The sequence below is a fragment of the Falco naumanni genome, chromosome 10 (assembly GCF_017639655.2).
Source record: "Falco naumanni isolate bFalNau1 chromosome 10, bFalNau1.pat, whole genome shotgun sequence".
Lineage (NCBI taxonomy): Eukaryota > Metazoa > Chordata > Aves > Falconiformes > Falconidae > Falco > Falco naumanni.
In genome coordinates, this window is record NC_054063.1 from 23,207,730 (window position 1) to 23,231,964 (window position 24,235).

At 51.6% G+C, this 24,235-nt stretch overlaps 1 protein-coding gene across 7 annotated transcripts in view; it reads left to right on the forward strand.

Moving 5' to 3' along the window:
* Nucleotides 1-3,509: 3,509 nt before the first annotated feature.
* The window catches only part of MYT1 (myelin transcription factor 1), a 64,818-nt gene continuing 44,092 nt past the window's right edge, over nt 3,510-24,235 (forward strand). For 4 of the 7 annotated variants that reach the window (XM_040609113.1, XM_040609118.1, XM_040609115.1 and 1 more), the window contains exons 1-2: nt 3,916-4,414; nt 23,450-23,550. In XM_040609113.1, the coding sequence (XP_040465047.1) occupies nt 4,282-4,414; nt 23,450-23,550 (234 nt within the window). In that variant the 5' untranslated portion in view covers nt 3,916-4,281. Of the gene's footprint in view, nt 3,788-3,915; nt 4,415-23,449; nt 23,551-24,235 lie in introns of those variants that run through there. The other 3 variants (XM_040609114.1, XM_040609120.1, XM_040609121.1) reach the window with 3 other exon arrangements.

Below are 24,235 nucleotides of genomic sequence, written 5' to 3' on the forward strand. Positions count from 1 at the left end.
CCTGCGTTACCCGAAGCACGAAGGAGGAACTTTGGGGATAATGCGAGGTGCCTTTTGCAAAAGATGGGGATTGCTCCGACTGCTGTTCTTCGGGGAAAAAGAGCTCTAGGTTTGGGTCAGACAAAGACGTTGCCTCTTCGGGAAGGAACCGCCCAAACCGGGGAGAAGGGGCGCGCTGCAGAGTGAGTAAAGGGTTATTAAAAGTTTTTTTGTGCCTGTTGTTCCATCTGCCAGGGGCCTGTAGTGGGCAGGTTTCTTCGCAACCCTTCAGCTGTTCCATATACAATATTAATGCTGGCCATTTCTATTCGGCATACAACAGCACTAATTGTAGTCTGAGGCATTAAGGCAGCCAGCCCATCTGCATAGAAGCTTTCAGAAAGAAACAAGGAGGGGGGAAAAAAAAAATCTTTCACCCCCAGCTGGTAACCGGAGAAGTTGGTGCCAATTACAAATGCATAAAGTTTGAGATCTAATTTTCTTTGAAACAGACTCAAAGAAGCCAGTGAAATGCAGCACAGTGCCTGTATTTACACAAATGCAGTTTTATTTTAAATAATCTCAAACTTTACACTCATGTTTTTGGATGAATCATTTAGTAAGATAAAAAAATTAATTAAAAAAATCAAATTGCATGGGGGCTGTGGGGTGTGTGTGAAGGGAATTTACTTTTTAAATCCTGTTGGCGTTGGGTTCTGTGGACACCAGGCAGGCAGCGACCCTCGGGGCGCCTGTCCCAAACCACGCTCCGAGGGAGAGAACAGGCGGACGCTTATTTTACACCTCTGCGCTGTTCCGCTGCCTTCAGGCAAGCGGCAGCTCCTTCAGACCTGGGAAGACACAGTCGTTCTCCCTGCGAACAGCTGGGAAGTTACTCTGTAGAGCTTGGAAACACCAAAATGGTCAGAAAAGGCTTAAAAGGCCGGGAAGCGGCCGGGAAGGGGGCGGGGGCGGGGCGGGGCGGGCGGAGCTGTCCGCCGCCGTGGTGCTGACCCGCCAGCAGAGCCCACGCGTGGCCGCGCTCCCCGCGGGCTCCTCCGGCTGGGCCAGAGGGGGCTGGGGGGGGCTTACCCTTGGCTGGGGTGTGTGTGTGGGGCGGGGGGGGGGGGGAGGTTTTGGGGCTGCGAGCTGGGAATTCCTGCCGGCTGCTGAAGTTGATGGGAATGAGAAACTGCGGGTAAGGTGCCGGCTGGCGGCAGCATTTTGGGGAGGTTTGGAGAGGAGGTGAAGGGGAAATCCGGCGAGTTTGGGAACAAAGGAAAACCAAGGACCCTTTCAGAACCCGGAGCTTAGTAGAATGATATCAAAGCTGTCAGCTGCCTCGGGGCTCCTTGGTTTGTCATGTTAATAACTGCAACAACAGCAATAATAAAATTCATCTGTGCTACCACTCAGAGTGGCACAGGTAGATTTGCACATGTGTGTATTCCCACCCGTGCCGTGTGCGTGTCCACAAATTTATGTGGAAACACGTGAGTAAACACATTTCCCTCCTGCCTTCTAGTCTATCTATTGTGCTTTTTGTTTCTCAAGTTTTAGCATTACGTCTCTAAATGAAATAGCGGAGAAGAGGACCAGGCAGCATTGTGAGCAGAGAGGAGCTGAGTACACCCAGCCCTCCCTTTGATTCTATCGTGGGTGCAGAACAATGGAGATGCAGTGTAGCACTAGGCCTGCTGCCTGCAGATAAGAGTTTAATAGAATTTCTGAATGCCAAAGGTTTAGGATGTAAAATATCCCTGTCTTCGTGGTGTGTCCAAAGGAGATAGAAAACGGCTTTTCAGGAGTACTCTCTGCTGAATACCTCCTTTATGTTAATGGTTTAGGAGCACACCAGGCTTGCAAGCCATAGAAATGGGCATCATAAGAATCTCCAAAGCAGCCTCAACAGTTTAAAATTAGTATTTCTGTCACCCTCTCCTCAAAAAAAAAACCATGCCTGAAATGGGGAATGAAATCCCTCTCCCCTGCTGTGCACCCTGTAATGGTCCATGGGTGCGGTGGGGTTGCAGGCAGCTTGCTCAAGCCTGCGCTGCCAGGCAGGTGTCCAGCACAGCTAATAACACATGTGGGCTGAAACCTCGGGCAGCTTGAGGGGCTTCTCCCTCCTGCCTGCACGCAACCTCGCCAGGGTGGGAGGGAGCTGGAAAGGGGTGGCTGGGGCTCCCGCAGCTCTGGGGCTGGAGTTTCCCACAGGAGAGTGCATCCTCAGGAGGAATCAGCTTCCCTTGCCAGGCTCTGCCTCTGCTCTTGCAGCTCTCTAAAGGCTCCTGGGGTTTCTGTCCGTTTGTGCAGTCCTGCACCTTTTTGCAAACCTTCATGAAGATGATGGTGAAGTCTTAATCATCTCGGTGATGCTGAGGTGGTGTGAGGGTGCAGGAAAAAGCGCTGGGTAGAAAGGTGACACCGCCGCCCCCCCACCCCCCCCCCCCCCCCCCCCACACACACACGGGGCTGCATCATACCTGTGTTTTCCCTCGCTGTCTCTGAAAAGTTGCAACCCAAGTGCCAATGCTCCTGTCTGGCAGGGCGGGACATGGGACCGGGGGATGGGGACGTGTTAATGCCCTTCCTTCTGCACCGTGCCGGGGTCTCTCCCCAGAGTCCCTCCCTCCAGCTTGGCGAGGGCTTTCTCCTCCTGGGGTGACCAGACCTCTGCCAAACAGAAGCATTTTCAAGGAAAGATGATGCTAGTGCCTGGGAAGTGTAGCTCTTTCTGGGAGGAGGAGAAACATGTTGCAAGAACACGTACTTTTCTCACTTAGAAACAATCTCCAAACTATTTGAGTCACCGCTTTCTTTTAGGACTTCATTAGGTTATTCTCCTTCCCATCACGAAACCCAAAACGTAACTGCCTGAGCCACGATCCGTCCTTCCCGGGGTGAGGCGATGTCTGCTGGGAATACGTTGTGTCATTTATTTTATTATTTTTTTGAAGGGGAAGAAAAAAAAAATATTTATACACCTTTTAACCACTCGCTTTTGAATATGTATATCAGCTAATATGCAATACTTCCAGGTTCATAGAGGCGATAAATTTCCCAGTCTGTTCTTTATGGTGATAGGTCATCTTCCTAACCACCAATAAATATTGTAAAGTACTTTCGCTGGAGCTGTGCTAACCCAGGGCATCTGTCACTCGCTGCTTGCTGCTATTAGGAATTATTGGGCCGTACCACGCGTTGGGATGCGCGGGGGGGGACACGGCACGGTGCTTGTCGCGCTCGCCGTCCTTTTGTGTTGCTGCTATCAAAGGAACCCCGAGCCTCGTGCATATTAATTATGAATCAGCTCGGGTAAAATCACTCACCTTCTGCCGGGTCTTGGGGAGGGGGGAGTGTGAAGTGAGAGGGGCTGGTGGGGCTGGGAGAGCCCCAACTCTCTGTGCACTGAAGTCAGCAGCTCCATCTCTCTCTCTCTCTTTTTGATGCTATACTGTAAATTTATTTCACCTCAGAGAGTAAACAGATATATTGCAACCCCAAGGGTTCATGGGTAGTGTATTTACAAAGGGAAGGCGCAGCAAGCCCCCTCTGTGCCATTTCCATTAATGAGAGCGGTCATTAAGTAAATGAGACATTGCCTTTAGCAGGCTTAAGAGTTCACACACTAAGGAGTATCAGATATTTAATTGAAACCAACAACCCGTCTTACACGCGTGTTACTGGTGTAGGGAAGTGGGCTGCCCTCCAAGAACTCTCCCCCCACAACCTCCCCCATGCAAATTTCATGATTGGTTTCCGTGATGTCATTTTGTAAAGGGGCAGACAATAGCTGTGGGGAAAGGTAAGTCAATATTATGTTCTTTCGCTGACAAAGGCAGATAATGCTGGCTTTTTTCTTTTATTTTTTTTCCCTTCTCTCTCTTTTTTTTTTTTTTTTTTTTTTTTTTTCCCTCCTGCTTCCCTCCCTTGGATTGAGACAGAGGGGAAAGGCTTTCGCAGCACACAGTTGATGTAAACAGACGCAGGCGTTTTGCCTTTAGAGCACGAAGGCTGGGTTGTTGTTTTGAAAATTGCACTGGAGAACCGAGGGGATTTTTATGATGATCATCATGCTCCTAGGTCCATCTTTGCTCGCTCGCTCTCTCGCTGGCTGCGAGACGCTAGTGGACATGTTATGCTTCTGACTGAAAAGAGGTTGAATAAGACGAGAAAGGAGATTTCTTTGAAAAAAAAGAAAAAAAAAAAAAAAAGCACAACATCGCATTCAGCCGGGAAACTTTCTGAATATTTCTGGAAGAGGATGCTTGCCGGGTTTGTGGACCGCGGGATCGGTGGATGTGTGCCCGGAGGGAAGCGTGCGCGGTGTTAGCAGAAGACGCTCCCGGGCGCCGGGAGGAGCTGGCGCCGGCGGCCTCCGCGCCCGCGGAGCTCTCGGAGGTGCTGATGGCGGTGCGCGCCCGCGGTGCGGGTACGGGGGCTCCGCGCGTCCCCCGCCCCCCCCCCCCCCCCCCCCAGCCCCCTTTACTACAGAAACTCCAGCCCAAGTCCGCAGTTGCCCGCTCCGCGGTCTTTAAGCAGCTCTGCGCCCCGGCGGGGGGGCCGCGCTTTGCTCGCCGGTGGACGCGTGTGCGGGGGGCTGGCGTTTGCCCGCTCAGGTCGCCCGCCGGGTGCTCGCTTTTGCCACTGGCAGACTTCTTTACTTTTTTCCTTTTTTTTCCCTCTCTTACTGCCCCCCCCTTCCCCAATATTGACTACTTGAGAGTTCTCTATTTATAGCAGCGAGGAGCAGGGGGAGTGTGCCATGTTTGTGGCTGTCTCTGTACATTGACCACGACAGAAAGCTGCGGGTTCTTTATTTTTAGCTGGCTCGGAAGAGGCTTTGCTCAGCTAATCTCTTTATCAATTTTAGCAAAGTTTGTTGTTGTTCTTCTGCGGGGGATTTGCAGGGGGGAGAGGAGGGAAGGGGCCCGGTGCCCGAGGCTGTGCGTGCGCTGCCATCGCCCCCCGCCAGTGAGGCTGAGTTCGGGGCGCACTTTGCCGGCGGGTAGGACCGACTGCCCCCCAGGGAGGCGGCCCGAAGGGAGGCTCAGCACCCTCCGAGGCTCTCCTACACAAAGGGGCAGGTCGTGGGAGTCAACCCCCTGGGAGCTGGAGGTTTGGGGCATGGCAGACCCCCGCCCCGAGCCGGGCTGCGGGCAGGGGGGCGCAGGCTGGCCACCGCTCCGCTCTCCTCCCGCTATTGTTGAGCCCCCTCGCACCGAGCAGCCGCTGGAAACAAGTGCAAAAATCCAAATCCTCGCCATCGCCCTGCCGCTACTTTTAGTTATTATTTTTTCTTTCCCTTTCCCCCTCTCTTGTTGGCTCATCTGCTGTTATTATCAACCTTTTCCATATGGTCACTTTAATTAATGGCAGACAAAAGGGGGTTGGGGGGGGTGGGGGTGGAGGAGAAATCCAGGAATTAGAGTTTATAGTTGGTTTGTCTCTGATGCTGTCATAGAAACCAGAAGCAAAGATGCCGCCTTTCTACTTCTTTGTATGATCCTGTTTATTGTTCCCGAGCGGCGCAGGCTGGAGCAGGCGCATGTTGCAAAGCGCAACCCATCGCCTGCTGCTGCGGCCCGGGAGCCCGGGCACAACTTGGCCCCTTCGGCTCCTCTCCCCGTCCACCTTGCCTGCCCTCTCCCCGTCCTTCCCCTCCTCCTCTCCCTCGGGAAGACCAAGGAGAACTTATTTTTGCTTTCTCTCTCACTCTTTTTTTTTTTTTTTTTTTTTTGCAAGTAGCTTAGGGGACTGCGGGTTCCCCCACACAAAGGCGAGAAGAGTAGGCAAAGTACCGCAAGTTGGCTTTACCCTGCCCGGAAAGCAGCCGGGAGCTGCCCCGTGGGTCCCGGCGGAATTGGGGTCCCGGTACCCCGCAGCGGCGGGTCCGGCTCTGTCCCGGGGTGCCGTTACAGCGGGGGTTACCGTCCCCCCCGGGGCTGGGCGGCGCGGGCCGGGGGCGGCAGCTTCCCGGGGGTTCCGTCGAGGAGCCGGGGGCTGGGCGGGCAGCCCCCCTTGTCCCCTGCGCAGCCCCGGGATGCCGCCTCCCATCCCGGCCGCCGTCGGCCCCTGGCAGCCCCCGGGGGCGGTGGGGGCACCTCGTACTGTAGAAAAGCCAGAAGTGCAGCGCCCCCCCCCCCCCCCCCCCCCCCGCCCCCCGGGACACCCGGGGTTTGGCCCGGCTTGGGGGGGCGTCCCACTGTGGGACGGTGCTTAAGGTCACTGCCAAGGCTGGCGCTGGGGGATTTGGGACGGGGGTGCCTCCTCGTCTTTGGGCAAGCCCAAAGGTTCTTCCCTTAAAGAACTGAAACCTCTCCCTTACCCCCCCCCCCCCCCCGGTCGGTGCTGCTACTAGGTGCTCAGTCCCTTTGCTCCCCTTGTCCCCAAAGCGGGGGGGCACACGGAGCAGGGGGAGAGCCGCCTGGGGGTCGGAGCGGCAGCCGCTCCAGCTCCCCCCGGCTTTTGTTTCGCAGAGCCGGGCCGTGTCGGTTAATGGCCCGGGCGGGGGGGGGGGGGGGGGGGTGGAGGGACGGGGCGGGGGGGTGGCACGGCGAGCCCAGGTACCATCCAGCAGGGGAATGATGGGGCCGGGGCTAACCCAGCCGGGCCGGGGCTTGCCCCTCCCGTCCGGAGCCGCAACGTGCGGGCCGGGGGCGGGCGGGCGAGGGTCCGGCCCCACGACAACCCCCCCCGTCTCGCAGAGCCCCTGGGGAGCCGGCAGCGGAGCGGCCCCGGTTCCTGGCAGTCAGATGATGAGGGCAGGGCTGACTTTGCAAGACGTAGCTCGGCGTCAGAGCAGCTGCCATTTTAGCAGACAGTGCTAAACTGCCCCCATCGCACCCCCAGTGTCGCCCCCCGGGGGAGACCTGGGGAGACCTGGGCTTTGGGGTGCTGCCTCCAAACTTTCCTTCTTGATGGGGCACGCTGCTCTTCGTGGGCTCTGGCGGGGAGCAGTGCACCCTAAGCCAGCCATGCACCCTAAACGGGCTGAATTACCCAGCTTTTGGAGCTCAGGAATATAAACTCTTCTCTCCTCACCAAATCCCGCCGTGGTTCCACATCAGGGCTTGAGGAGGGCAGGTGAGTTTGTACTCCCAAGCCCCCCCCAAATCCGTTTGTGCAATGCAAAATGGTCCCCAGTTCCCTGTCCGGTGAGGGGGAGAGAATTCCTTTTGCACCTTGGGGGTTCTTATTTTGCAAGGGGTGCTGGCATCTGCCCCACTCGAAACTCGGGGGGTTTGCCCCCCGAGAGCAGAGCGAGGAGGGGGAAGCAGCAGGTTTACAGTAAAGGCCGGAGCGTGCAGGAGAAATCATCCACGGCTGGGCTGGGCTTCCCAGAAGACATGAAATCAGCCGTGGGAAGGGGAGGGAGACGTGGGGAAGCATCGCGTTACCGCTGGGAAGTCGGCTGTGAGAGTTTGGTGGCAAAGTGGGGGGCAAGACCCCGGTCCCCCCTCCGCTTTGTGCACGTGCGTCAGTTTGCAAACGGAAAGAGTTATTTTTACAGCTGTAAACTGTGTGGCTTAGTTGCTAGAGCTCTTTCCTTAATGACAAAGGACATCTCCTGTCATCACTACATAGCTGTTCCCCTTTCTCGTATACGGGAGCTGAGGGTGGAGGATCCTCACTGCAAACTTCCAGAGCTGGGAATACACCACTACTCGTTACTCTTCTTCCCCTAACAACCCCCCTCTTTGAGTTATTTGTTGTGCAAATGCTGTTTAGTCCCCGGCTGTGCAGAGAAGGATGCTGATGCCTGGAAGGAGGGAGGCCGAGGTGGCCCCAAAATCCAGGTTTATTTGTCTTTTTGGGAGATAGCCCTCTAGCAGCTGTGTGAAAGGCATTATCAGGTGGGATTAGCTCCCACCCATCCTCTCAGTTCCCAGGTATTTCTAGAGTTTTGATAGGACAGAACTTGCTGTCAGGAAACCTTACGCTTTCCACCTTTTTTTTTTTTTTTTTTTTCCTGTAACCCCTGCCTTTTCCTTCTTTTTCCTGGGTTTTTCTGGTTTCTACAAAGAATAACTCCAGCACCTACACAGCAGCGCTGGTCTCCTGGGGCGCGTGATGCCGAGTCCCCCGGTGTCTCTGACACCCTTACGGCTGTCAAATGTTTGTGTGAAACATCCCATCTTAAAATACACTGTATCGCTTCTGAGGCTGTTTACCTTTGAAATGTAGAAACTTGATTCCCCACCTAGTCCTTAGAGAGGAGATCGTGGTGCGAACAGGGAAGTGGGGTGATAAGCATGTGCTGTGAAAAGTTTCTGGGGTGGAGCAATGCCCTGAAACACCTTCCTCCTAGAGTGAAAGGAATGTGCATGAGATTTTTGCTCCGGGATCTGGGAGCCAGGTCACGGGTAACAGCAAAGAGCAGGGCTGGGGCATCCCTTCTGCTTCCTTCAGAGATGGGAGGGAGATCTGCCACCCACCCCCACATTCCACATAAATATTTGCACCGGGGAGAAAAGGGCTTGATGTATGTCTATTTGGAGGACGCAAGTTTCTCCTCTTGGCAGGTTAACTCATCGGAGGGGATGCCTGGCAGTGCAGCGGGCTCCCTTGCAGAGCCTGGGGCAGGGCTGAGATACGGAAGGTGAAGAGAAGTTTCCAGGTGTCCCCTGCCCGTGCAGGTTCGCTGGAAGCCCTGTGTGAGAGCAGCAGCGCAGGAGGGCATCCCTCCGCTTCTTGGAGCTGCTCTGCCCTGGCATCTTGGGTGGGAGGGAGGATGTTTCTGCCCTGAGAGGTGTGGACACTGGGGTGAGGGCATCTCTGAGGCACAAGCATGTGTTGGACACTTATGTTTAAAGACTGTTAACATTAAAAAACACCTGAATGGAGTGACTCCTCAAAAACTTGAAATGTTTTGTGGATTTTCTGGACTTTTTAATAGAATTAATGAGCTGGAATTTTAAGGAAAAATGGCTAAATATACAATACAAAACTAGTGGTTTTCTATTGTTGAGGGTATTCATCCCTACAGCACTTCTGTGAGGTTTTGCTGTGGTTTTGCAGGTGGGGATGAGAAGGCAGAGAAGATTTCTGAGCCAGAAAGGTTCAGGCTAACAGCCTGGGATCCTTGTGTGGAATCTTGCTCCCTTTAAGCAGGGATTTGCCCATTGAGGGACTCTATTTTGAACATCTCTGGCTGCTTTTTAAAGCACTGCATCCACCAGTGCTATGGGAGCCTTTGGTGAGGCAAAGCCTGTATGAAACTGGTCCAGCAGTGCCCTGGAGGGACCTGGCACTGGGAGCTGTGGCCATTTTGGGGCAGACCCAAGTGGGCAAAGGCTCACGTGGCTCCTGCTTGTTTACAGATGAGTGTGGGGAAGAAGATGTGGGATGAGTGTGGCTGGGGCTCCATCCTGCCTCCCTGCTCCTCTGCTGATCTGATCGGAGCATCCCGGTGCATCGATTGCTGTGCACGCGTTCATACGTGACTCAGATGCCTGCTGTGTTTTATAGGAGAGAGGAAATGTAGGGAGCTGTGAAAGCTTGTGCGGGGAAGGGTGGTCTGGTGTGAAAGGATGGCAGGAAAGAGGAACACCGAATCACGCACAGTTTAGTTGAGGAAAGGGTGGCTGAGATCGCTTTGTCCTACCAGCCAGGCTGTTCCCAGCAAGTGTCAATCTTACAGCAGAATAATGAAGTGACACACTCTGCAATACTCTGCTTTTCATTTTGGTTTGGTTAAAAAAAAAAAAAAAAAAGATAAAAAAATATAATTTTCACCTGAATTAAAATACTTTTGATCTTTGTCTTTCATTGAACTTTTTGCTTCAGAGAGAATAGATTAATAAACACTTTCAAATGGAAAAATATAGTTTGGAAAGGTCCCCCTTTTATCTTTAACACAGAGCTTTAATGCTAACCTGGGTATGGGCTGGCTATCCCTCAGTTCCTTCTGCCTTGCTTTTTTTATCTTAACAATAAATTTGCTTTTATTGTGATCATGCTGGCCTTTACTGGTCACTTTTTATTCTTTCCTTTTTTAATTTGAAGTCAGCACATTAAAAAAAAATTGCAATGTTATTTTAATCAGACCAAATGAAAGAGCAAATCAGAGCGAGAATTTTAATCTGCCCCAAGCAAAACTGCCTTGTACATCTGTCATGTTGGGATTAGCGGAACTCTTTAAAGAAGCTGAAGACTTTTTAAACAAAGTATTAAACATTTGTGACCTGATTTCCATTCTTACAATATTCTCATTAATAAGAGTGCAGGCTGAAAGACATCTGTTAGGTCCTATTTGTTTTAAGAATATTAAAGAATAATATGAATATTGGAGGGGTGTGTGTGTGAGTGGAGGAAATCTAATTGTAATATTTAGAGCTAAATCTCTAAGCTGCAGTATTGCAAAGTGATTCTGTGTCTGACTTGGGGCAGGGTGGGGGGAAACAAGTCTTGGTAAAGCCCATCAAGTTGGATACTCCGTATTGTTGGTCTTGCTTGGTCGGTTTAGGCTGGTAGTGCTTGGGTGAGGCTTCCCGGCGGGCTGTGAGCTTTGCCTGGTGCTCTGTCCAGGCTGCAGTAGTGGACAAGAGGCAACTCTACTTTCCTGAGATAAAGTCGCATCTGAAACGAAAACCAAGCAGCAATGCAGCCTTAAACTGTGCACAGATACAACTCGTATGGCTGCAGCACCTGCATGCATCAAGTGCTGCCTTGGACAGCCAGAAAACAGCAGGAAGGGAATGAAAACGTCCTTCTTGGGTTTGCTGCTTGTGTTTTATTTGATGCTAAGGCAGTTAAGTAAATGGCCCAGCTTGGGCTCCTAAGGGAGGGTGGAAAAAAAAAAAAAAGCCAGGCATGTGTTCAGTAAGCTACTTGCTGAAAGAAGTCTACACTATTAACATGGGTATATGGTTTAAGAGAAGGTTGCTGTCGACTGCAATCTTTGCATCTTGTTTATGCTTGCTGGGTAAAATATTAACTAAAGCATCTGAACATAAAGTTCTGGTGTGAAAGAATATCAGCAGGGGAGAGCCATATGGTGCCAGCCTGCTAACAAAATACCAAACGCTGGAGATTCCTTTTTGCAGAAGACTGAAAACTCTCGTTCCCATACATAATACATGAGTTCACGCCTTTGATTACTCTAAACATTAGTCCAAGCAGTACAGGCGTCTCTCTGGAGCTAACACAACTTAGGGTACGCAGTTCTCATCCACCCTCTTCCTTTACATAAAAGAAATCAATGTCGAGCTGTTAAGATACAAATATCCAATATGCTGTAAGACAATATGTTTCCGAAACTGCTGCGTAAGCTGCCTTTCCTCTAATTAAATATAAACTGCACTAGAAACTCAGGTTTCTTCGTTCCTTTGCTTGAAACCATTTGGCCAGCGTATGGCTCTCCCTAGGATGGCATCCACAAGCCAGGTCTGTGCCTGCTTTGGGGAAGCCCTTCACACCTTGTAGGTGTGCTCAGACCTTTGTGATCAATGCCGAGGACTGCAGTCCTCTCTCTGAGCAGCAGCTCGTGGGCGCATTTACCTGAACGCCCCTGCAAGCCAAGGAGTGGGGTGTATTCAACAGCAATGGATTCAAACCCTGCATTAGGAGGATCCCCTGGTGAATATTATTATAAGGTACAAGAGATGGCTCTGGGGGAGCTTTCATGCACACGGTATTTAAAACCCCAAGGTATTGCTGGCAAAATCTGTAGGTGACACTTCGAGCACTTTTGAATTTCTTTTTTTAAACAGTCTCTCGAAACCAACAATTTAAGGTTGAAAAACTCTGCCTTGTGCTTGTCGCTGGGTTCCCTGAGCGCAGCTTATTAAAGGTTGTGATGAGTACCCAATTACCTGTGCGTAGAAACACCCATGTACTGTGGAGAAACCTCCCCAGCAGCTGTCTGGGGTTAACCCATGTTTTAGAGCTGGAGTCTCTCCCTGCTCTGGGGGTCTCCAGCCTGGGAGAGGCAGCTCCAGTGGGTGGGAAGCAATGTCTGTCTGGCAGCTGTGGGTTCGGGGCCAAAGCTTGCATCTGAGTCACTTGTTTCAGCTCTTGGACATCCAAACCCTCTTGGAAGAACATCAGATTTAGCACCGAAATGCAGAACTGGGCTTTCCTTTTTCAGCACTGGTTTTTCCTATCCTGGCTGTACAGGCAATGCGGAGTGGTGGGATGGAAATTAAGTCACAGTCCAACCCCCCGCTGGCTGAATGGCCGGTGCACATTTTGGAGCAGGACAGGGCAGTATCCCGGGGGAGGCTGCTCCTGTGCACTGCTGGGATAAGTGACAGTGTCAGATGGGCTTTGAGAGAAGTTGCCTAATTTCAGCCAAGCACTTTTGAAAACCATCTTATGGTGGGGCTTGAAGCCTAAGCAAGAGCCTTCCTGGGGAACATGTGTCCAGTCCTTGCTCCTTAACTAAAACCCAAACGCTTTTGTGGGAATGAGAGAAAATAAACTGATTCCTTTCCCTGGAAAAGGCAAAAAGTCTTTATTTATATGAAATCAAAAGCCTTGGGGCAGTGATATTCTGGGTGAAGTTATCCTGGGCAAAGTTAGCCTAACCAGTGGCTCTAGAGAGAGGAAAGGAAATTTATACCTCTAAAATGATGTGGCCATGAGCACGTCTGGAGTCACAGCTTCTCCTGCTGTTGCATACATTTCTCCTCCATAACTTTGAAGCTTTGCATCAAGCGAGCTGCTGGCAAGCAGAGTTAAAGGTTTGTTTGTTGCCCTCAATATTTTGATGTAATTAGTCAGCAAGCAACTCGCTGCTTTTGCCCAGAGAAATGCTCTCTCCAAGAACACAAATGACAGGAGAGGATTAATAGCCTTCTGGAGAGAGCTGTTCCATTTTTTTATTATTAAAAAACAAAAAAGTGCCTGAGAGCATTGTTGTTGCTTTAAAAAAAAATGACAGTCTAAACAGTTACCTTTGCCTGCAGTGTCTCAGAGGAGCATGGAGTTGTCAGCTCCTCTCCCCCATCCCCTAGAAAGTTTCGGCTCCCTCCCATCCCGGAGCAGCTTTTCCTGGAGCAGCAAAGTGGTTCTGGCAGGTTGGCTGCCTCCCCTCTGCGCTCGCCCGCCACCCAAGGAGCACAGCTGGGGAGAGCAAGGTCACCGTGGCAGAAAGGGGCGGACTGGGAAGCGAGGAATTTGGACGAGAGAGAAACTTCCCACTTATGGGCTACAAGCTGATCTTTGGCTGTGGGGTGTGAGGAGCAAGCACAGTGCTGGGGACCTTGGGCTTGGCTGGCTCGGCATCAGGACAAAGCCGATGTGGTGCGGTGGGCTCAGCCGGTGCAAGTGGCTGGACGTGGGGATGAAGGCTGCTCCCACAGCGTTGCCCAAGGGCACCCAGCTGCTGCCCCATCCCTCCTTGTTGTCCCAACTTTGTATTCACCAGCAAATGCAGGCTTCTCTGGGAAGGACAGAAAGTTATCACTTGCCTCTATTTAATTTCAGTTACATGAGGTCCACAGGAGCACTAAAAGCGGTGCCAGCAGGGCTATAAACTTAACATATTTGATGATTCCCCTTCTTTTCAAGCAAGTGGTGCACAGCAGCTGCCCCATTCAGCGGTGATAATCCTGGGGGGCTGCGACATTACTGCTGGTAGAGTTGTGCACTGCAGTGGAGGCTCCTTTTCAATAAAACCATTTGAAGGGTCAGCTTAATTGCTTCATTTCATGGTACGCAGCATGGCACCCTGTGCATGGCCCTGGTCTGGGAGGCTTGGTGTGGAAATGGGCATCAGCGTGAGAGTGCCGAGCCTGTGCCATGAGAGGGGATGCTGGTGGGGGACTGAGAGCCAGCGGGCACTGTGCAGCACTGCCTCTTACCCCAGGGGAGTCGTTGCTGCACGATGATCTCACCTCCTTTTATGCCTTATTGCTTCTGTCTCTCTGACTCTGTATGGCACATGCTTACGTGTCAACTTTTCACTTCTTATATGGCAGCAGAGAGGAAAGGCTTAATATCATAAAGACAAGCTGGCAGCTGGGAAGTAGCCCATTTAGTCATCTAACTTTGCGTCAGAGGCACTGCCAGCCTCTTCCCCAGCTCTTCCAGGCAGCTTCCCCCGCCTCTGCCTGACCTGGTGTCACACATGGTAGAAACCTCCATCTGGAAAACTACCTGCTTGAGCAAACGCTCTTGGTGGACCCCAGTCCTGTGCTGGGGGTAAAAGGGTTTGTGTCCCCCAAAGACCTCTGTGTGCCCAGCTGGGGACAAATTTGGGTAGAAGCAATGTGGGGTTTTGTAGCTTTTGTGGGTTTTTGCAGCTCTGTGGTTTTGCCCAGAACCTACAGGGCTGAAAGTAAGGTCCCAGAGCAGATTCAGATTAACTTGGAGTGTAACAGTCAACACTGGGGCATCTCTGGAGGTCTGGAGCCCAGAAGGCTCCAGAAGGGTCATTGACAGCTACATCTATAGATCACTAAAATGACGGAGGAAAGATTAGTTCAGATTTCCCCTGTTTCTTCTATTCTTCCCCTACACACTGGGGAAATCTATATTTGCTGCTCAGAAATGGGTACTGAGCCAAACGCTGTGCTGCCCTGTCCCAGGAAGGCCATCTGCAGCTGCCTTTTCTCACTTGCTATTCCTGTATGCAAAGAACCTCACTTATTACCTTTGCTTTTACATTTGTCTTCCTCCCCAGCACTCAGCCTTGTATCCCCCTCTGCAAGCACAATGCTCAGGCTCACCTTCCTTCTTCTCTGTTTCCGAACAGATAATGGAGCAATTTGGATGCAGGGTGTCCAATACCCAGCTGGGTCAAGGCATCCAACCGGATCTGTTTGACATCCATCCGTGCTGGGAGTCTTTCCCTGCGCGGGCATCAAGCAGCTGTGAGAACGGGGAAGCTTTGCTTGCAGCAGCTGCTGATGCCTCCTTTCACCCCTCAACCTGCTGGGGTGGGCTTCTGTTCCTGGGTCAGGGGGACAACCCTGTTCCCATCCCATGGGTGAGGAGATATAAGCCAAGGGCTGTCTGGCACGTGGCTGCTGGCATTGGGACTATTGTGCAGTGGTGCTCTGTGCTGCTCTCCCAGAGGTTTACCCTTCTCTCAATGGCTGGGAGAAGGAGAGGTGAACTAGAGGGGTCTTGGAGCTGAAATCCCCTAATCTTATTTGTTCCTCTTTATGCATCATCTCATTGTGGCTGCTTCCCCACCGGCCTCTTCTTCAGCCACCCTTCTCACTATTCATCTTCAGCCTCAGCAGTCCTAATGCTGCCCTGGAGCTCCTTTGTGCAGCGCAGACACCGCGCACGCACACACAACCCGAAAGCTCTTCCCAGACCACCTCAGGTGGGGAAGGGCATCCGTGCCTGACACCAGCATCCCTCTCATACCTGCTGTGCTTGCCCCACACAGAGCTCCCTGGCTCACTCAGTTTGTTTTCCCCTTCCTGAGGGCTTCTGTGTGTCAGCAGCACCATGCAAAGTGTTTTACAAGACGAGAGATGCTCTTCTGACCTCATCCTGAGCCATCAGGTCATTCCCTTCGGCAGCAGCGTGTCTTGGAGCTGCTTCCTTCCCACTGGTCCAAGACAACACTTATCCAAAACCATCTCTAAAAATCCATCTGCGCTGAATTCTCCTGCTGGTCTTTTGACACATCGGCTCCGCAGAGGCTTTCGATTTGGTATGAAAAGTAATTATTACTGGGGTGCAGTTTAGCAGTTGTGTTTTACAGTGCTGGTAAGGTTAAAAGAAATAATAATAATATAAGAAAGACTCAGCCAGAGTAACTGCCTGCAACATGCTATTTGCATTTTTAAGGAAATACTTCTTTGAGATAGCTTGGGTGAAAGGTCGGCATTTCCATATAAATGGAAAAGAAAGTGTGTGATGCTGGAAGTTACATCTATATTATTTTCTCAGCAGTGAGCTGCTGTTTCGGAGATTAAGGGATGCGGTTTGCATTTGGCTTTTATTGAATAGAGAAGGTACCAGGAAAGCCAAATCAGAACAAAATAATGAGGGAAACGTGCAAGAAGAAAGAAGCAACATCCTGTTCCTCAGAGATGCTCTCCTGCATGCCTGACGTGTTACACGCCTGTTTGCACACGCACTGGGCACAAGCAGATGAGCGTTACTGAGCAGGGCTCCCTCTGTGTGCACAGAAGGATGGATGCTGGAGATGAAGCCAGTGGCAGGAGTGGTCCACGCTGTGGATAAGCCTGGCAGAAGGGGGGATGCTGGCACTCATCGTTTGGCAGTGATAAGCCAGGGCTTGCCTGATTTATTTTTTTTTCCCCACTTAAACTTCTGTTGTTGTTCAGGCTCAGGTATGTTTGTAAAGGAATTAATCAGCAGAATCAGATTAATTTCCTTTTCTTGTAGTAAGAAAATTCACACTTTGGGCAACTCTTAGTGGCTGGCAGGGTGAAGGCAGGAGGCAGGAAAGCCCATGACTTAGGTCTTCCTCTCCTCTTGGAGGGGGTCGGCATCAGCTGAGAGCTTTTCCAGGCCCTGCTGTTGCCCTGTGCTTTGGAAATCCCAAAGGGATTCTCCGGTAGAGAACCTCACTGCTTTGTTTTCCCTCTCATTGGTGGCCTTGCTCGCCACGCTCAGAGTGGCTTTGCATTTTGACAGCTCCCCCAAGGAGCTGGGGGGAGATGGGATGTTGAACAACATTCACTCTTTAATCTCTTTGATCGATATGCTTAAGAACAATGTACAGACAGCAGTGTCACTGTGGGCATGCGGCATTTATTCCTCCCTTGAAGGGTACACAAGCGATACAAGGATGGAAAGTGAAAACCACCTTCTTTTATATCTTCTGCAGCGCTGTGTAGTATGCTTCTGCCACTTTGCAGAAGAAGAAAAAAGGCTCTAATAAAAAAGTCTTATTAACGGGCCGTGAACACTGGAGCATGAATATTGCTCTTAATGAGGAGGGACTGTAGCCTCATTTGCTTCCTTTGCATTGTAGATGCAATGAGGGCTTTGGCTCCTGTAGCACTGGGTGGTAGAGGGAAACAGGACGAAATGTTGGTCCTTCCCTAGAGCAGTTAGTGGGTAGGTGAACAGAGCTGCTGGGCAGGCCTGGGGAGGGGGCCTTGGGGGATGGGCGGCAGCGTGGCCATCACAGGGGCTTGGGGATACTGGGTGCCCTGGCAAGGTGATGCCTGTACCTTGCTGTCAACCCTGCTGGTGAGGGCTCCACTCTCACTCCAAGGAGCGGGTTTTGGTGCTTCTTCCCTTCCTATTACAACGTGTCCTTCTGTTTGGGACATCTGAATCTTCTTGCAATTAATTGCCAGTTGCTCCATGTCCTGTCCCAGGGCTGTGGGAAAGGATTGATTCCCTTTTCCCATCAAGGACATGGCAAAGAGAGTTCAAAAGCATCCGAAGGTGCCAGGTATCACAAAGCAAAGCATGAGCTGGCATGGCCGAGGTGGTCACAAGGGCTGACTGGGCAGAGGTGGCAGATGATGACATCAAAGCAGGATGAGCCACAGGATGAGGTGGCAAGGGGCTGGGAAGGAGGATCTGAGTCACTTATGCTTCATGCAGGAGGGAGCCAAGGCAGGGGATGCTCTCTTGGCTGCTGGCTGGCCCCTGGACACTGCAGGAATTGCTGGAAGGAGGGTGGCAGGTTTCTGTGGCTGGGGATGGAGAAACAGTGGCATCTTGCTAGCAGTGACCTGTCCTCTTCCCCTTAGCATAGCCAGATGGAAGCCCTGGTGCTCCCCTCTCTGCCCCCAGGACCTGCAAGGCTGTGCTTGGCTGTTGGCAGTGAACACCTCTGAGCCCTGCTGGTGCTGAGCCTGTTGCTTAGTGTGTTAGCAACACACACTGTTCTGCAAGCATCCGTTTGGCAGTGAAAGCTCTAGAAAGGCTTGATCCAACTGAAATCAAAACTCTCTTTCCTGTGCGTAAGCGGAAAGTAAAAGATCAGAGTGCACACCACAGATTTCATAAACTTTGTTGTAGTGTGTGGTTCGGTAGCACAGTAGGTTAAGCCAGGATTGCACGCGTGTCTGGGCTGTGGGATCAAAAATTGAGCTCACTGGTAGGATGAGTTGTTTGGTCTCCAAACAGCTGTGCAGTGCGGCAAGGCACCGTGTGGTGCTGTGCCTCAGCGAGAGGGGGCACGGCTGGGAGGGGGGTGGGGATGAGGAGCAGCGAGTCCCGGGCTGTGGGAGCGGGATGTGCTGGGTGAATACGATGATGGAGCCAAGGGATGGGAGCAGCAGGAGACTGAGCACTCAGGTGAACGAGGGCAATGATCTTTGTCAACTTGCTGTGAATAAAAGTTATATTAGAAAGGGTGGCCGTGACTCTTGCACACTTTTGAAAGGATCCCCCAGGCGCTGGGGGAGGATCACCATCTCCCATTTGCTCCCCATTCACCAGGGTTCACTGCTTTGCTGTCGGTGCATGGTCATGGGGCCAGGTCCCTGCAGCTTGGCCCTGCCTTAGTAGGAGGAAACTGCTCATGGCTCCCTCATTTCTCCTCTATTTATAGAGATTATAAACTCTTCAGGACTTGTCCAGGTAAGCACCCCAGGTGAAAGCATCAAAGCTCAACATCTGCTTGGTGATTACCAAGCTCCTTTCCAAACATGCTAAGGAAAAGTATCTTTAGGTCAGCAAATGAACACCCCGCAGTCTAGCTGGGCATGCCGAGTCTCCTATCCATACATCCCGTCCTAGCTGATTATTAAATCATATTTGCTGATAAGTATGAGATGTAATATCTATTACACAGCTGTTAAACCTCAATTAATATGTTTTAATGATCAGTCGTTTACTGTGCAATATACAATTAACATCCGGTATTAGATCTTAAATTAAATGCATGTTTAGGCAGCTAAATTTGAAGCGCCAAACATAGCCATGCCACAGTAAACAGTGATAATTGCATTGAACAGACAGTATTCCTGTGCCCTGAGAGGGGCTTAAACCAACACTCCTGGCAGCAGAGAAGAATTGCTGAAGTAGCTGGGTTCTCCTTTTTCAGTGTATTTTGATCCCTACGGAGGTTGTAATTTATCTCTGTTGAAAAAAAACCACCTTGATGCATAGCTGCTGCGCTCCTGCATGTGGGAAGGCTGAACCAGCAGGCGGTACACAGGGTGTCTGCTCAGATGAGTCTTCTCTTGGCAGGGGCTGGGCAGGAGCATGGGGCAATTAGTTGTGCTTCAGGCTGGGTTGGGCTGTGCTGAGTGCCGGGGGCTGTGCTGAGTGCCGGGGGCTGTGCAAGGGGCTTCGGTGGTGCAGCTAGGATCTGAGACTGCAGCCTTAAATCAAAGCTAAGACTCACGTTACCTGCTGGAAGAGAAGATCTCACTGTACCATGGGTTTGGGGCCATGCAGGAAAGCAAATTCGGTTGTTGGTGTCCCTCAGGCAGTGGCTACAGAGAGCGGTGCGTGTGAGCCATGCACTGCAAAATGCAGGGGTGTCAGCCAGCAGGCGGTGCTGAGGGGGTGGAAGGGACCATGGGTGGCGTTTGCAGCTTAGAGAAGATGCAAAATTTGGATTTGAGATTTTTTTCTAAGTTCAATTCATATGAAAGATGCACTCCAAAGGGCACCCTCCCACCCCTGACACTGCTGCTGCATGTGCTCTGAGCAGTGAGCCCACGTTGCCTGGTGGGACACTGAAGGACGCTGCTGCCTTGTTAACACAGGGTTCACCTTTCCCATGAAAAATGTGCCTGAACAAAGATGAAGAAAAATCTTACCCTCTTCTTTTTTCTTTTCTCATATGTGGGGGAAGCAAATGAAGATTGATATGTTTTTCTTCTAGTCTTTCAGTTTAAATATGCAGTGAGGCATCTTATGAGGAAATGAAGCCTTCACCCCACCATCTTTTCTCTAAGGAACCTGTCTCTCACCCCACCACTTCGCTATAGCAGATGTAACCTCTGCATAGATTTGCAAACAGAGGGATGCTGTTCTGGCAGGCATCCTGTGAGCACGGCTCCCCCCAGCACCGTAGGACACGTGTAGGAGCCGGCTGCCACCCAGAGCCCCCTCCTGCCACATCCCGCCTCGTTTTCTATTCACCCTCTGTGCTGCGAAGCTTTCTGCGAGGTTTGTTTGGTTTATTCTGGAGGGAATTTTCTGCCATTCTTTGGAGGGTTCAGTTTTTTTTTTTTTTTTCTGGCAAATCAATGCTTTCTTCTCTCTTTGGAAATGTAAAGTAAAACATACCCAAGTCTGATTCATGCTTTGATTTGCATGTGATCTCCTCCCAAGTTTCCAGATCTTGTTTGGAGTTGATGACAGTGACCCAAAGGTTTCACAGAACTTGCTCCTCCGTGCCAGGGCTCTGCACAACTCGCAATGCTTTGGTTCACAGCTGACCCTTCTCTGTAGATGTTTCTGAAGGACAGAAGGGGACAAAGAGATTCAAGGTTTGGGAAGGAATCTCATCTGGAAGAAGACACGCTGATGTTTTGGTGGTGGATCGTTATAAATGTTGATGAGGGAAAAGACAGAAGTGTGGGTATGCCATCCCTGGCAGGGTTCAAGGCCAGGCTGGATGGGGCTTTGAGCAACCTGGGCTGGTGGAAGTTGTCCCTGGCTGTGGCCAGTAACTAGATGATCTTTAAGGTCCCTTTCCAACCCAAACTGTTCTAGGATTCTTTGAAAAGCAACCTGTCTGATTAGGGAACCCAGTGTGTGATCCCATCCAGGCTAGGTGGTGGGTACTGAGGATGGAGCGGGTGGGGGAAAGCCCGTGATTTCCTTTGGGATGTGAACATCAGGCAGCGATCTGTCAGACCAGCTGAGCATCTAGATTATTTTTCAAGGAGGAGTGGATGCAAGTGCTCCCGTCTGTGTGCTTTGGCTGTCCCGGGTCGGTGCCAGGAGGGGACCCCAGAACATGCTGTGCCCACTGGGATCTACTTCCCATGGGGAAAAACTTTAATTTAAGGCAATATCCTGCATCATCACTTGGGTGGCCCAGGTAGGGGTTAAAAGAAGTGTCCTTCACAGAACCACTGAGCTGCATTTCTGCTGAACCCAGGGTCCGGAGGCGAGGTGGAAAGGGCACAGCCAGCACTGCAAGCTGATCCTCTCTGGGGACCAGATGCATTTAAGCAGCACGGAGTAGAGGAAATCTGATTCGTGTATTGATGGAGCTGCCTTGGCCATCTGAACCGGGCTGGGCAGAGGGACAGGAGTGGGCAGGAAGGTGCTGAGCTGGTGCGGCCAACGTACATTCAGCCTGGCCAGGGCTCTTCACCCCGACATTCAGCCCCTTCCCCTCCTCTTGCTCACAGGGACAAAGGCACAGGAGGTGGGGATGGGGCCCGTGGCAAGGACAAGCTGGTGTCTGGGGCCATATTCACTGCAGCAGCTTCCAGAACTCACCCTTAGCCTACAACAGAGGCACATGTGACCGAAATAGGCCCAAAGAGGATAAGTGTGTATGTGTTTGCTATTTTTTCCTCCTTGGTGTTGTATCTCGTGACCTCTCAACCTTTCAAAAAAATCTTCTAAGCTATCTTTAGGGTTATCTTGCATCCAGGATCCATTGTTTCTACAGTTTAACCCACTCTGCTTCTGCCCCCACTGTATCCCAGAGGGGATGCTCCTTCTTCAAAACACACTGCTTGGGAGAAGTATGCTCAGAGAAATGCTTCAGCTAAGCAGGCAGGCTGTACTGTCCTATGAATGTGCTATAGAAACATCTTTATTTCTTCCTATCTGATGGGTTTTTTTCCCTCTGTTCTCCTTTCTTCTGTCCCTTTCTAGTTTCTTTCCCACATTTTGCTTGGTTTTCATCATCTGCCTGGCCATCTGTGCCTCCCTGCTCCCTTTCCTCGGAGCTTCTCCAAAGCAGAATAATGTTTCAGCCCAGGCTGGAACACAGCGCATCAGACAGTTTGGAGCAGTCTCCAACACAGGTGTTTCTCCTGTGAAACCTCAAAAAGTTCCCCCAGCTGCCCTCCTGGCTCCAGCACAGCTCTGGTTTAGGACAGATACATGAAGATGACTTTCACAGTCATTTGTCTTCATCACTAACGTAGATTGTGCATCACCATAGGATCAAATTATCCTGGTCTTTCAATGTATTCATTCTTGCAAGAGCACTGTAGGATATACTGGTTGTTCCTTAATGTTTTGCAGGTAGAGAACAGGCACAAGCAGGGAAGGAACACATTCCCTACCTAATTTCTTCATGTTCTCCTAAAAGCTGCTTTGTGGCAGAACAGATCCAAAGTTGCTCGGCTGCTGTCCTATGCACTCAGCAAGTTATCCACTGCTGGAAACACCCACCTTCTGCAGGTTTCCTTTAGCATGTGTGAGCCTTCTCCCTGCTTTCCCTGTCTTTGAGATTGCCCCAATAACAGAACCATCAAGCCAAAGAAGCAGGAGAGCCTGTTGGGCGGAGGAAACAAAGCCTCTACCCTGAGCTCTTCCCCGGAATATTAGGAGCCCAAGATGAATGAGCGCGCCAGCATGCGCGTAGCTCCTCATGTGCCTCCTTCTGGGGGATGCTCTCCTTTTACCTTTCTATCAGTGGTAGAAGATAAATGAAGCAAGACTTGGAGAACAGGCAGTAAATAATTCAGTACTCAGTGCCAGAGGGAACCGCAATTACTGATGTGAGGGGAAGACTTGTGGCGGCAGTGCCCAAAGCAACAACCATTTGCCAAGGTGAGCTGTGGTGCTGGGGGCAAGCGCCCTTGATCTCCTCGTGGTGAGCAGTACCTGCACACCGTGCAGCTGTGCCATGCAGCTCCCGCACCACCGCAGCTCCTCTGCGCTGGCCCCGCTGCTGCACGTCCACCCATGTGCAGCAGGGCTGGCGCCAGCTCCTTGGAGATGCTTGAAGTTGTATGAAATGAAGGGGAAGTGCTGAGAATCTGCTTGGGAAGTATATACGTCCCACGGTATTTCCCCACGGATGGAGGGTCCTCTCTGCCTGCTTTCCCTCGCTCCCAGAGCAGCTCTGTGTCTGGAAGCTCTAACTCCGAGAGCCGTGGTTTGCACCTTCGCTGCTGTTTGTGGGCGGACTCCCTCTAGAACACTGGTGTCACAGACCGGTGCCATGGAGATGGGTGGGGACCCCACTCGCTTTTGTTGATACACAGCTACAGGGTCCCATCCACTGCTCTAGGTGTGCACATTTTAAGGAAAGGTTAAAAATTAACTTTACTTCTGGAATGAGAGGAGGCTGTAAGGGCACAGCGGGGTTCCCCAGCCACTGCTGGCAGCTGCCTTGCCCAGCCCACCAGTGACACTCACTGTTAATACTGTGGTTTCCAATGGAGGACCAAGCTGAGCAGCGTTGCAGTGTTTATGGTAAGCTGAGGGTGCGCATAAACATTTTTCATGGTTGGGGCTCTTGGCTTTGGCATGGCACCCTGGGTTCCTGCTCGGGGCATCGAGACCCTCAGCCAGGATTTGTATGGCCGTTAAAGAAAGCAGGCAGGGAATATATATGGCATTTTTGTCTCCGGTTGCTGCTGCTGGGTTGCTGGGCTGACTCTGTGTCCTGACCCCGTGTTCCTCTTCCCTTCCCCAGAAAATGAGTTTCGGGGTGAGCTGCTGAATCAGAGGTGGACCTGCGGAGAGAAGATCAGCAGCTGCGAGGGAGCCACCAGCCTGCACGGCACACACATCAAGGTGAGCAGAAAGCCTTCCGTCCCCTAAAAGCGTGTACTTTTGTGGTACGGTGACCTTTGGCCCCACACGTTGGTCATGGGACGAGGGCCACGTGCTGCTCCAGCCCTTATGGACCAGGTGGTTCTGGGGGGATGGAGCCTTTCCGGTACCCAAAGTGATGGGCAGGACTTGGAACTCTCTGTCTCCCTGCTGCAGCCAAACCTCCTGCATGGTGAATCCGGGCAGAGAGGGCTTCCAGCTGCCAAGATTTGGCTTCAAGTCCAGATATTTAAATCCTTGCCTTCCTCTCTGGTCCCATCCTTCAAGGGCGGATCAGATCAGGATATTTAGGTCAGTCCCAGGCCTGATAAAATAGGCCCTTTCTGCAAGGGGCCGGCTGGTCGGAAGGAGCCCCCCGCACGCCAGGTGAAGCTGTGGAGCCTTTGGAGGAGACAAGTGCAGCATTCATCCCCACCAGGACCCCGGGCAGCAACAGGGGCTCAACAGAGCCACTCATTTACTGCTGCAGCTGTGGCTGATGAAAGAGGTCCAGCCAAAGCTGTCAAACCTCCTGGCAGATTCACTGCCAGCAGATTAAGAAGCTTTAATTAAGCATAGAATTGGGCTGCTTGCTACACAAATGGCCCTTCCTGTCCCGTTTTGGCCCCTCGGTAGTGAGGCACCATCTCAGATGGGCGGATGGACG